Raw genomic sequence first — 14,330 nt, 5'->3', positions numbered from 1 at the left:
ACTTGAACTTGAGCTACATTACTGTTACAAACCTGCAGGGGGCAGAATAACCTAGGCTAGGATCAGGGGAATACCTAGTCAGTTGTACAACTGAATGCCTTCAACTGAAATGTGTCTTCCACATTTAACCCAACCAGAAAGGTGCAGCAGGCTGCCATATTCGACATCCACGTCTTCGGCGCCCGGGGAACAGGGGCAGAAGGATCAACTGCCTTGATCAGGGGCAGAATGACACATTTTTACCTCGTCAACTCTGGGACTCGATTCAGCACCTTTTCGGGTCATGTACTGTATGCTACAGCAACACTTGAACGCTGCGGCTGAGCAGGGTTTGAATTCTATAGGGCTCTGGTCAAAAGAAGTACACTATATAGGGAACATGGTGCCATTTGGGATGCATCCTTAGTCTTACTGTGTTATGTGGCCCCTAGAGTTAATATTCCCATTACGCGTGTCCCCTGGTTTGATCTTGATGGACGAGTGGCTCCAGATCTCCTTCTCCACCTGAGACATCCTCTCCCGGGTCGTCTGTTAGGACTTATCCGTAGCACCCACCGTGATCTTGTCCTGGCCCTGCACCCTGTTCTGGACAGTCAAGTCAATCAAGACAATTATTGTTACCAACAATGACCAGTAGAGGGAGCTAGAGGAGTAAACATCCTCAGGCTACTGAACAGAACAGTAGAGGAAGATGTTGAGCGTACAGAATGGTGTGACATACAGGGGTTGAATTGCACTGCTTAATAACACATCATTACAAGAACACAAAGGCCTGCAGCACCATTACGTATGCTTTATTATGTTGGGAGAATGGTTTGTCAAACCTTATAAGCAAATGAAAGGAACTTTATACATAATGTGATCATAATATGTCCTGCTCCTATCAGTACTCTTTTTGTATCAACATCCTTGATCTCTGGTTATGCAAAAGGCTCCTGTAAAGCATCATTTGCAGCCTAATGTGTCCCTCGTTAGATATGATATACAATGATACAGTAGGGAGCCATGAAGGAGAGTTGTAAAAAGGGTTATTTGTCCCGGGTCTCAAGGGCCTTTTGACATTGTCTCACAAAAAAAATGGATGGAACACACTACAGTCCAGAGATTGTTTACTGATACGCTACTACACTCCAGTATCACAGTGTGTGTGTGTGTTCTCTGCTGTGTAAGTCGTGACAGAAAACAAGCCCTCGGTGAGAGAGAAAGACAAAGATGAGCATAGAGAGTGGGTGGGAGATATTGGATGAGAGTTTTATGTGAGCAATTTGCATCGTCATCATTTGGATGAAACCAACAAAACATTTCCAAATTGTGTTTTAGTCTCGATTTCCAGTGGCCCCTGAGGTACGGTGTGTTGAGGGTGTGTGAGACGGTTGTGGAGGAGCTGTTGGGGAGAGTGTGTTAAGGTGTGTTTACTGTAGGTGCAATATGCATCAGTGTGTGACAAATGGAGATGAGGGGGGCGGAGGAGGAGACACACCTGTTTCAGTATGTACCCACTAGGAACATACAGTATGACAAGAATCCAATATATGACAAGAATTGCATGACCCCAATTTGTATCCAACCAGGATCTCCCACTGAGATGAAGAATTAAATGGATAATAGCTGAGAGGAATGGCTTGGAGAGGAGGGTGGTGTGTGTGTGTGTGTGTTTGTATGTGTGTGTGTGTGTGTGTGTGTGTGTGTGTGTGTGTGTGTGTGTGTGTGTGTGTGTGTGTGTGTGTGTGTGTGTGTGTGTGTGTGTGTGTGTGTGTGTGTGTGTGTGTGTGCGTGTGCGTGCTTGTCTATGTGTGTGTGTGATGGTCCCAGGGCTGTGGCCAGTGAACCGTAGGCTCTAAAACTGGGCTATAGGCAAGAGTTACCCAGAGGGCAACCTCATTAATCCCCCCTCCATTTCTCCCTCCTTAGCTTCTCTTCCCTCTCTCCCCTCCATCATTACCTCCAAGGTTAATCGCCCTTATCTCCCAATGAGCCTAATTTTTCATCCCCCCCATCCCCTGTCCTCCCCTCACCACCACACCATTCTTGGGCTCCCCTGTCTCCCTGTCCTGCCTGCTCCTCTCCCCTCATTGTCTTGCCTCTACTTCTTTCCTCCCTTTTCCTCTTCCTCCTTCCCCATGCTTTCCCTCCTTCCCACTCCTCTCTCCCAGGGCGTACATTGAACAGACAGACTGAGTGTGAAAAACATTTCCAATGCTCTTTCCATGACACAGACTGACCAGGTGAATCCAAGTGAAAGCCATGATCCCTTATTGATGGCACTTGTTAAATCAAATCAAATCAAATTGTATTTGTCACTTGCTCCGACTACAACAGGTGAAATGCTTACTTACACGCCCTTAGCCAACAGTACTTAAAACATCTATAAAGAAGTGTTAAGTTAAACATAGATGAGTAGACAATAGGACATAAAAGTAACAAGTAATTCAACAGCAGCAGTAAAATAACAAGCGAGACTATATACAGGGGGTACCGGTACAGAGTCAATGTGCGGGGGCACCGGTTAGTCAAGGTAATTGAGGTAATATTTACGTGTAGGTAGAGTTAAAGTGACTATACATGGATTATAAACAGTGAGTAGCAGCAGCGTTAAGGAGGGGTCTGGGTAGTCCTTTGATTAGCTGTTCGGGAGTCTTATGGCTTGGGGGTAGAAGTTGTTAAGAAGCCCTTTGGACCTCAACTTGGCTGGCTCTCCGGTACCACTTGCTGGGTGGAAGCAGAGAGAACAGTCTATGACTAGGGTGTCTGGAGTCTTTGACAATTTTTAGGGCCTTTTTCTGACACCGACTGGTATAGAGGTTCTGGATGGCAGGAAGCTTGGCCCCAGTGATGTACTGGGCCGTCCGCACTACCCTCTGTAGTGCATTGGAGGTCGGAGTCCGAGCAGTTGCCATACCAGGCAGTGATGCAACCATGCTCTCGATGCTGCAGCTATAGAACCTTTTGAGGATCTGAGGACCCATGCCAAATCTTTTCAGTCTCCTGAGGGGGAATAGGCTTTGTCGTGACCTCTTCACAACTGTCTCAGTGTGTTTGGACCATGAGAGTTTGTTGGTGATGTGGACACCAAGGAACTTGCAACTCTCAAACTGTTCCACTACAGCCCCGTTGAAGAGAATGGGGACGTGCCCGGTCCTCCTTTTCCTGTAGTCCACAATCATCTTCTTTGTCTTGATCACGTTGAGGGAGAGGTTGTTGTCCCTGCACCACACGGCCAGGTCTCTGACCTCCTCCCTATAGGCTGTCTCATCGTTGTCGGTGATCAGTCAGGCCTACCACTGTTGTGTCATCGGCAAACTTGATGATGGTGTTGGAGTTGTGCTTGGCCATGCAGTCATGAGCGAACAGGGAGTACAGGAGGGGACTAAGCACACACCCCTGAGGGGCCCCAGTGTTGAGGATCACCGTGGCGGATGTGTTGTTCCCTATCCTTACCACCTGGGGGCGGCCCGTCAGGAAGTCCAGAATCCAGTTGCAGATGGAGGTGTTTTGTCCCAAGCTCCTTAGCTTAGTGATGAGCTTTATGGGCACTATGGTGTTGAATGCTGAGCTGTAGTCAATGAATAACATTCTCACATAGGTGTTCCTTTTGTCCAGGTGGGAAAGGGCAATGTTGAGTGCAATAGAGATTGTATAATCTGTGGATCTGTTAGGGCGGTATGCAATTTGGAGTGGGTCTAGGGTTTCTGGGATAATGGTGTTGATGTGAGCTTTGACCAGCCTTTCAAAGCACTTCATGGCAACAGATGTGAGTGCTACGGGTCGATAGTCATTTAGGCAGGTTACCTTAGTGTTCTTGGGCACAGAGACTATGGTGGTCTGCTTGAAACATGTTGGTATTACAGACACAGCCAGGGGCAGGTTGAAAATGTCAGTGATGGCACTTGCCAGTTGGTCAGTGAATGCTCGAAGTACACGTCCTGGTAATCCGTCTGGCCCTGCGGCCTTGTGAATTTTGACCTGTTTAAAGGTTTTACTCGCATCGGCTACAGAGAGCGTGATCACACAGTTGTCCGGCACAGCTGGTGCTCTCATGCATGTTTCAGTGTTACTTGCCTCGAAGCGAGCATAGAAGTAATTTAGCTTGTCTGGTAAGTTCGTGTCACTGGGCAGCTCGTGGGTGTGCTACCCTTTGTTGTCTGTAATAGTTTGCAAGCCCTGCTACATCCGACAAGCATCGGAGCCGGTGTAGTGCGATTCAATCTTAGTCCTGTATTGACGCTTTGCCTGTTTGATGGTTCGTCCGAGGGCATAGAGGGATGTCTTATCAGCTTCCGGCTTAGAGTTCTGCTCCCTGAAAGCGGCAGCCCTACCCTTTCGCTCAGTGAGGATGTTGCCTGTAATCCACTGCTTCTGGTTGGGGTATGTACGTACGGTCACTGTGGAGATGATGTCATCGATGCACTTATTGATGAAGCCAGTGACTGATGTGGTGTACTCCTCAATGCAATCGGAAGAATGCCAGAACACATTCCAGTCTGTGCTAGCAAAACAGTCCTGTAGCTTACCATCTGCTTCATCTGACCACTTTCTTATTGACAGAGTCACTGGTGCTTACCGCTTGTAAGCAGGAATCAGGAGGATAGAATTATGGTCAGATTTGCCAAATGGAGGGCGAGAGAGAGCTTTGTACGCATCTCTGTGTTTTGGAGTAAAGGTGGTCTTGAGTTTTTTTCCCTCTGGTTGCACATTTAACATGCTGATAGAAATGAGGTAAAACTGATTTGAGTGTCCCTGCGTTAAAGTCCCCGGGCCACTAGGAGCGTCGCCTCTGGATGAGTGTTTTTCTGTTTGCTTATGTCCGTATACAGCTCATTGAGTGCGGTCTTTGTGCCAGCATCGGTCTGCGGTGTTATATAGACAGCTGCGGAAAATATAGATGTAAACTCTCTTGGTAAATAGTGTGGTCTACAGCTTATCATGAGATACTCTACCTCAGGCAAGCAAATCCTCAATACTTCCTTAGATATCGTGCACCAGCAGTTGCCTACATATATACATAGGCCTCCGCCCCTTGTCTTTACCAGAGGTCGCTGATCTATCCTGTCGAAAAAGCTTAAAACCCGGCAGCTGTATGTTAATCATGTTGTCGTTCAGCCACGACTCGGTGAAACATAAGATATTACAGTTTTTTTAATGTCCCGTTGGTAGGATATATGTGCTCGTAGGTTGTCTACTTTATTATCGATTGATTGTACATTGGATAATAGGACCGATGGTAAAGGTAGATTACCTTACAAGGCACCTGTACCGTTGTCCACGATATCTCCGTCTTTTCCTCCTGCGAATGACGGGGATGAGGGCCTTGTCGGGTGTCTGGAGTAAATCCTTCCCATCCAACGCATCGAAGAAGAAGAATTCTTCCAGTACGGGGTGAGTAATCGCTGCCCTGATATCAATCATCTATTTTCGGTCATAAGACACGGTGGCAGAAACATTATGTACAAAATAAGTTACAAATAACGCAAAAAAAAAACATACACAATAGCACAATTTGTGACGGGATCGTAAAACGGTGGCCATCTCCTCCGTTGCCATTCCACTCAAAAATCCACTTCAACCAGTCTAGATGAAGTGGAGGAGACAGGTTAAAGAGGCAATTGAGGCAATTGAGACATGGATTGTGTATTTGTGCCATCCAGAGAGTGAATGGGAAAGACAAAAGATTTAAGTACCTTTGAACAGGGTATAGTAGTAGGTGCCAGGCACACCAGTTTGAGTGTGTCAAGACCTGCAACGCTGCTGGGTTTTAATGCTCAACAGCTTCCCGTGTGCATCAAGAATGGTCCACCGCCCAAAGGACACCCAGACAACTTGACACAACTGTGGGAAGCATTGGAGTCAACATGGGCCAGCATCCGTGTGGAAGGCTTTCGACGCCTTGTAGAGTTTGAGGCTGTTCTGAGGGCAAATGGGAGCACAGCATAAAGTACACAGCAAAAAGACTAGATCTCCTCTCCTCCTTCTGCCTTACCCTCTCCCCTCTGCCCTTCTTCTCTACCAGTGCTTTCATTGAGCAGACAGATAAACAGACAGACACAGAGAGACAGACATATATACAGACAGTGGGATAGAGACTAGATCTATTACAACTTCTCACCGGCGGATGGGCCAGAGTCTCGGCGCTCTGAAATATGGCTGCTGTCACCACCGAGACACTGTGAATAACCAAGAAGGGAGAGAGAGAGAGAGAGAGAGAGAGAGATAGCTTGGTACTCCAAACAATCAGCCCTTAATTCAAAATAATGGGAAGATATCCAGCATCGACTTTACGTGATGTCGGGACGCTTGACAGTGATCTGGCACACAATTAACCTTGCGTGTGTCTCTCTCTTGCTTTCTCTCTCTCTCTCTCTCTCTCTCTCTCTCTCTCTCTCTCTCTCTCTCTCTCTCTCTCTCTCTCTCTCTCTCTCTCTCTCTCTCTCTCTCTCTCTGTCTCCTATACAGAGGTTATGGATTTTCAACCAAACAAGGTTAATGTTTTATTAAATAATTGACACTCTCCAATGCTCCCTGCCAATTGAATTAGTGAGTGTTCATGATTTAAATTCAGCCTTCCCAAATTACACATTGAACTCCTGAATTTGAATATCAATGAATCTCTTGAATTGAAAATAAATTGATTCTAAAGGTTCTGTACCAAACTTGATATATTTCTAACAGATTTCAGACACAACCCTACAGTCTGGGAAGTACATATTCTAAAGGTTCTGTACCAAACGTTATATATTTCTAACAGATTTCAGACACAACCCTACAGTCTGGGACGTACAGATTCTAAAGGTTCTGTACTAAACGTTATATATTTCTAACAGATTTCAGACACAACCCTACAGTCTGGGAAGTACATATTCTAAAGGTTCTGTACCAAACGTTATATATTTCTAACAGATTTCAGACACAACCCTACAGTCTGGGACGTACAGATTCTAAAGGTTCTGTACTAAACGTTATATATTTCTAACAGATTTCAGACACAACCCTACAGTCTGGGACGTACAGATTCTAAAGGTTCTGTACTAAACGTTATATATTTCTAACAGATTTCAGACACAACCCTACAGTCTGGGACGTACAGATTCTAAAGGTTCTGTACTAAACGTTATATATTTCTAACAGATTTCAGACACAACCCTACAGTCTGGGACGTACAGATTCTAAAGGTTCTGTACCAAACGTTATATATTTCTATCAGATTTCAGACACAACCCTACAGTCTGGGACGTACAGATTCTAAAGGTTCTGTACTAAACGTTATATATTTCTATCAGATTTCAGACACAACCCTACAGTCTGGGACGTACAGATTCTAAAGGTTCTGTACTAAACGTTATATATTTCTAACAGATTTCAGACACAACCCTACAGTCTGGGACGTACAGATTCTAAAGGTTCTGTACCAAACGTTATATATTTCTATCAGATTTCAGACACAACCCTACAGTCTGGGACGTACAGATTCTAAAGGTTCTGTACTAAACGTTATATATTTCTATCAGATTTCAGACACAACCCTACAGTCTGGGACGTACAGATTCTAAAGGTTCTGTACTAAACGTTATATATTTCTAACAGATTTCAGACACAACCCTACAGTCTGGGACGTACAGATTCTAAAGGTTCTGTACCAAACGTTATATATTTCTAACAGATTTCAGACACAACCCTACAGTCTGGGACGTACAGATTCTAAAGGTTCTGTACTAAACGTTATATATTTCTATCAGATTTCAGACACAACCCTACAGTCTGGGACGTACAGAGCAATAAAAAGTATTTACCCCCTTTCTAATTTTCTTTTATTTTCTTTATTTTTGATACTGAATGTTGTCAGATCCGCAACCAAAAACGAATATTAGATAAAGGGAACCTGAGTGAACAAATAACACAACAATGACATACTTATTTCATTTCTTTCATAAACAAAGTTATGCAACACTCAATTCCCCTTTGTGAAAAGGTAATTGCCCCCTTACACTCAATAACTGGTTGTGCCACCTTTAGCTGCAATGACGCCAACCAATCACTTCCTGTAGTTGTTGATCAGTCACCAGTAATCAGTCGCTGTGGAGGAATTTTGGCCCACTCTTCCGTTTCAAGTCCTGCAACAACATCTCAATTGGGAATAGGTCTGGACTTTGACTATGCTTCCTAGCCATTTTCATGTAGACTTGATTGTGTGTTTTGGATCATTGTCTTGCTGCATGACCCGGCTGCGCTTTAGCTTCAGCTCACAGATGGATGGTCTAACATTCTCCTGTAGTATTCTCTGATACAGAGCAGAATCCATGGTTGAGAGAGAGAGAGGGAGAGAGAGCGAAAAAAGCTGTGCCATCCTCTGTTGCCCCAACCCTCATGTTAACCTCACATTGTTTTGATCCTCTGGAGGCAGAGACACACAGGGCTTTGATTCCCCTCACAGAGATCTGCACACACCGCGACCGTACAAACGCCACACACACACGCAGCTCTCTCTGCCGTGTAAAGAGCTTACCGTGGGTAGGAGAGGATGAGCAATGCTGCTGTTGTTTCAGCTGCATTAGGGGTTTGAAGCAGCAGTGTGTGGTGTGTGTGTGTGTGCGTGCCTGCGGAGGCGCATGTGTGTGTGCAACTGTGCGTGTGTGCACGTGTGCGCGCGCGCGTGTGTGTGTGTGTGTGTGTGTGTGTGTGTGTGTGTGTGTGTGTGTGTGTGTGTGTGTGTGTGTGTGTGTGTGTGTGTGTAAGCGGGGTGTAAATGCAGTGCACCAAATGTCACAATTATTAATGTGAAAAAGAAAAGGAGAGCTGCACACTCTAGGAGCTCAGAAGCAGTAATTGGGTAATCTAATAACTAACATTTTGACAGACAAGCTGTCTTCATCAGGGTACAAGACAGCTTGTCTGTCAATATGTTTGTCATGATGTTATTCAATTATTGCTTCTGAGCTCCTAGAGTGTGCAGCTCTCCTTTTCTTTTTCAAGTGTTCTACTCCGCTAGCCAGCACCTCGCCTGAAAAGGTGTTCTACTCTGCTAGCCAGCACCTCACCTGAACAGGTGTTCTACTCTGCTAGCCAGCACCTCACCTGAACAGGTGTTCTACTCTGCTAGCCAGCACCTCGTCTAAACAGGTGTTCTACTCTGCTAGCCAGCACCTCGTCTAAACAGGTGTTCTACTCCGCTAGCCAGCACCTCGTCTAAACAGGTGTTCTAATATATGCCATTTAGCCAGCACCTTTAAACAGGTGTTCTTACAGTCATGTGTGCAGCACATTCTAAACAGGTGGTCCCGGAGCCAGCACCCACTACCCTGGCGTTACAAGCGCCATGCTCTACCAACTGTGCTACAGAAGGACCAGCACCTCGTCTAAACAGGTGTTCTACTCCGCTAGCCAGCACCTCGTCTAAACAGGTGTTCTACTCCGCTAGCCAGCACCTCGCCTAAACAGGTGTTCTACATTTTGACAGACAAGCTGTCTTCATCAGGGTACAAGACAGTGTTGTCTGTCAATATGTTTGTCATGATGTTATTCAACAGGTGCTTCTGAGCTCCTAGAGTGTGCAGCTCACCTTTTCTAAACAGGTGTTCTACTCTGCTAGCCAGCACCTCGTCTAAACAGGTGTTCTACTCTGCTAGCCAGCACCTTGTCTAAACAGGTGTTCTACTCCGCTAGCCAGCACCTCGTCTAAACAGGTGTTCTACTCTGCTAGCCAGCACCTTGTCTAAACAGGTGTTCTACTCTGCTAGCCAGCACCTTGTCTAAACAGGTGTTCTACTCCGCTAGCCAGCACCTCGTCTAAACAGGTGTTCTACTCCGCTAGCCAGCACCTCGTCTAAACAGGTGTTCTACTCTGCTAGCCAGCACCTCGTCTAAACAGGTGTTCTACTCTGCTAGCCAGCACCTCGTCTAAACAGGTGTTCTACTCCGCTAGCCAGCACCTCGTCTAAACAGGTGTTCTACTCCGCTAGCCAGCACCTCGTCTAAACAGGTGTTCTACTCTGCTAGCCAGCACCTCGTCTAAACAGGTGTTCTACTCCGCTAGCCAGCACCTCGTCTAAACAGGTGTTCTACTCCGCTAGCCAGCACCTCGTCTAAACAGGTGTTCTACTCCGCTAGCCAGCACCTCGCCTAAACAGGTGTTCTACTCTGCTAGCCAGCACCTCGTCTAAACAGGTGTTCTACTCCGCTAGCCAGCACCTCGTCTAAACAGGTGTTCTACTCCGCTAGCCAGCACCTTGTCTAAACAGGTGTTCTACTCTGCTAGCCAGCACCTCGTCTAAACAGGTGTTCTACTCTGCTAGCCAGCACCTCGTCTAAACAGGTGTTCTACTCAGCTTGCCAGCACCTCGCCTAAACAGGTGTTCTACTCCGCTAGCCAGCACCTTGTCTAAACAGGTGTTCTACTCTGCAAGCCAGCACCCCGTCTAAACAGGTGTTCTACTCCGCTAGCCAGCACCCCGCCTAAACAGGTGTTCTACTCCGCTAGCCAGCACCTCGTCTAAACAGGTGTTCTACTCCGCTAGCCAGCATCTCGTCTAAACAGGTGTTCTACTCTGCTAGCCAGCACCTCGCCTGAACAGGTGTTCTACTCTGCTAGCCAGCACCTCGCCTGAACAGGTGTTCTACTCCGCTAGCCAGCACCTCGTCTAAACAGGTGTTCTACTCCGCTAGCCAGCATCTCGTCTAAACAGGTGTTCTACTCTGCTAGCCAGCACCTCGTCTAAACAGGTGTTCTACTCCGCTAGCCAGCACCTCGTCTAAACAGGTGCTCTACTCCGCTAGCCAGCACCTCGCCTGAACAGGTGTTCTACTCTGCTTGCCAGCACCTCGCCTGAACAGGTGTTCTACTCCGCTAGACAGCACCTCGTCTAAACAGGTGTTCTACTCTGCAAGCCAGCACCTCGCCTGAACAGGTGTTCTACTCCGCTAGCCAGCACCTCGCCTAAACAGGTGTTCTACTCTGCTAGCCAGCACCTCTCCTAAACAGGTGTTCTACTCTGCTAGCCAGCACCTCGCCTGAACAGGTGTTCTACTCTGCTAGCCAGCACCTCTCCTAAACAGGTGTTCTACTCTGCTAGCCAGCACCTCTCCTAAACAGGTGTTCTACTCCTCTAGCCATCACCTCACCTAAACAGGTGTTCTACTCTGCTAGCCAGCACCTCTCCTAAACAGGTGTTCTACTCCGCTAGCCAGCACCTCTCCTAAACAGGTGTTCTACTCTGCTAGCTAACACCTCTCCTAAACAGGTGTTCTACTCTGCTAGCTAACACCTCTCCTAAACAGGTGTTCTACTCTGCTAGCCAGCACCTCTCCTAAACAGGTGTTCTACTCCACTAGCCAGCATCACTCCTAAACAGGTGTTCTACTCTGCTAGCCAGCACCTCTCCTAAACAGGTGTTCTACTCTGCTAGCCAGCACCTCGCCTAAACAGGTGTTCTACTCCGCTAGCCAGCACCTCGCCTAAACAGATGTGCGTTTCTTTCGCCTTACAATTATTAATGTGCCCTGATCAGTTCCTCCCACTGAAATTGAAGCTTATCCTTTGGGAAAGAAATGGGATAGAACATAATCTTTCCCAATATACGTTTTGCTTTCTCCTCTTCTCACATTTCAGGGTAGCTATTTTAGTCCTTTCTCCAACTCACACTGACAGTGGGTTGTGGAGCGACGTAACATCGTAAAAGTCAATCTGGGACACTCCAATTAGTACAATATCTTTCTCATTGCAATTTGTACAATATGTTACGAATTTGCAAAAAGTATGAAATGTTACGAATTCCAGTTTGTTGTGGTAAACATTAGCTAGGTGGCTAGGTGGCTAACGCTAATGTTAGCTAGGTGGCTAACGTTAGGTGGGCTAGGGATTAGGGTTAGGGATTAAGGTTAGGGTTAGGGGAAGGGTTAGATAACATGCTAAGTAGGTGCAAAGTAGCTAAAAAGTTGTAAAGTTGTAAAGTTGCTAATTAGCTCAAACTCGAAAGTTGTTTGCGACGCGATTTGAGCACGCAACCTTTGAATTCATAAACGTTTGTGTTGTATGCATACCCATCCACCCCGACTAACCAGCCTAATTTCATTTTTGCCTTAAGTAATATTCTGTTTTAAGTAACCATGCTAAATGTAACATATCGTACTCATTTGAGTATCCTGGATGTATGTTTACTATGTTACGTCTAGTCTATAAGACCAGGCTGTGTAGAGATGCCTATTGTTGCTATAAGAGAACTAGGCATTCGGTTCTCTCTCATTTTCATTTTCTCACAAAAAACATAATACACATCACCTCAGAGGAATGTTACTCAAAGGAACAATTTCTATTAATATTTCCATTGATAGTATAGATATTTCCTTTGTATCATCATGGCTACTTATTATCCATCTACTGTGCATGGGCAGGTAGTTCTCTTCATAGAAATATAATTACTAGAATGGACGTTCCCATTCCATTCTGTTTCTATGGTTCCCTCACTGCGATGCGTAGCTACAGCACGTTAACTGTGTCTATCTACTGTGCATGGGCAGGTAGTTACTTTCATAGAAATATAATTACTAGAATGGATCTTCCTATTCCATTCTATTTCTATGGTTCCCTCACTGCGATGCGTAGCTACAGTACGTTAACTGTGTGTTTACTGTCTGTTCCCAGACCATCGTTCGAGGGAACCGGCCCCCGAAGGACACGTCCATCAATGGTCTCCTGGAGGAGTTCGACAGCATCTCTGTGACACGTTCCAACTCCCTGCGTAAAGAGAGCCCTACGGGCCCCCACCAGGCCGGGTCTGGGGCCCCCAAACCCCCCTCCCACCACCCTCCACACCCCCACCCCAACGCCCCTGAGGAGAACGGCTTCAGCCACTACTACTCCCGCTACTCCTGTGATCTGGACACCTCCAGTAGGGACTTCTCTCTGGAGCCCTACAGGAAGGACAGTAAAGGCTTCGCTCTAGATGGGGACTGGGCCGTGGGGAGACACTACCGCTTCCCCAAACAGAATGGCCACCTCACCCACGCCACCCGCGTTCCCTTCTACCCCGACGCCATGCCTCAGAAGACCGATTACGGCAAGCTGCCTCCGGACTACCACACGTACTTGGAGAGCAAGGTGGCGGGGGCGCGCTTGGCCGACGAGGTGGGATCTGGGTCCGGGGTTGGAAGCGCAGGGGGGTCTGCCGGGTCCACGACAGGGGGGTACTACCGGGCGTCCGTAGGCGGTTCGTCCAGCCAGGACTACCGGGATGCGTCGATGGTGGGGACACCGTCGCGAGCCTCGCTGCACAGCGAGCAAATCAACTACCCAGATAGCGAGTGGAGCTACAGCGGCATGTCCAGAGACGAGTACGAGAAGAGGCCTAAGTCGTCGTACGTGATGCAGACCAGCCCCACGCCGGCCATCCGACAGCGCTCCAGGTCGGGGTCTGGCCTCCAGGAGCCCAACGTGCCCTATGGGGCCAGCGGGGCGTTTAAGAGTCCCCCTCAGACACACCCCTACAGCTCCTACACCTACCCACGCCTCTCAGAGACTCTCACCAACTCACAGGCCATGGCCAAGGTACGTCTGGGCTGGTGTGTTTATTTACTCTGTAATCTGAGTCGGGAAATGTTATTGCCAAGGAAATAATAATTTGAATCAGGTGATACTTCGTAAAGTATTCAGATCCGTTGACTTTATGCCCATTTTGTTAGGTTACAGCCTTATTCTAAAATGGATTACATTTGTTTTTTCCCCTCATCAATCTCTACACACAAAACCCGATAGTCACAAAGCAAAACAGGTTTTTATGATTTTGTATTAATTTATTAAAAAACAGATATATCACATTTACATACGTTACATACACCTTTGGCAGCTTCAAGGAAGAGTCTTGGTGGTTCCAAACATCTTCTGTGTTCTTGGGGACCTTCAAAGCTGCAGAAATCTTTTGGTACTCCAATACCTTGACTTTGTTGTCCTTAAGCCATTTTGACACAACTTTGGAAGTATGCTTGGGGTCATTGTCCATTTGGAAGACACATTTGCAACCAAGCTTTAACTTCCTGACTGACGTCTTGAGATGTTGCTTCAATATATCCATATCATTTTCCTCCCTCGTGATGCCATCTATTTTGTGAAGTGCACCAGTCCCTCCTTCAGCAAAGCACCCCCACAACATGATGCTGCCACCCCCGTGCTTCACGGTTGGGATGGTGTTCTTGCAAGTCTCCCTGTTTTTCCTCAAAATATAACAATGGTCATTATGGCGAAACAGTTCTATTTTTGTTTCATCAGACCAGAGGACATTTCTCCCAAAAGTACGATTTTTGTCCCCAAACCGTAGTCTGGCTTTTTTTTATGGCGGTTTTGGAGCAGT

At 46.7% G+C, this 14,330-nt stretch overlaps 1 protein-coding gene across 3 annotated transcripts in view; it reads left to right on the top strand.

The window, feature by feature from the left end:
* The window catches only part of LOC118398411 (serine/threonine-protein kinase PAK 5), a 120,436-nt gene that overhangs the window by 82,308 nt on the left and 23,798 nt on the right, over positions 1-14,330 (top strand). For all 3 annotated transcript variants that reach the window (XM_035793709.2, XM_035793710.2, XM_035793713.2), the window contains one exon: positions 12,629-13,531. In XM_035793709.2, the coding sequence (XP_035649602.1) occupies positions 12,629-13,531 (903 nt within the window). The remainder of the gene's footprint in view (positions 1-12,628; positions 13,532-14,330) is intronic.

The sequence above is a fragment of the Oncorhynchus keta genome, chromosome 19 (assembly GCF_023373465.1).
Source record: "Oncorhynchus keta strain PuntledgeMale-10-30-2019 chromosome 19, Oket_V2, whole genome shotgun sequence".
NCBI classification, from domain to species: Eukaryota; Metazoa; Chordata; class Actinopteri; order Salmoniformes; family Salmonidae; genus Oncorhynchus; species Oncorhynchus keta.
Note: the sequence above shows the minus strand (reverse complement) of the source record. Positions and strands in the feature narration are given on the sequence as shown.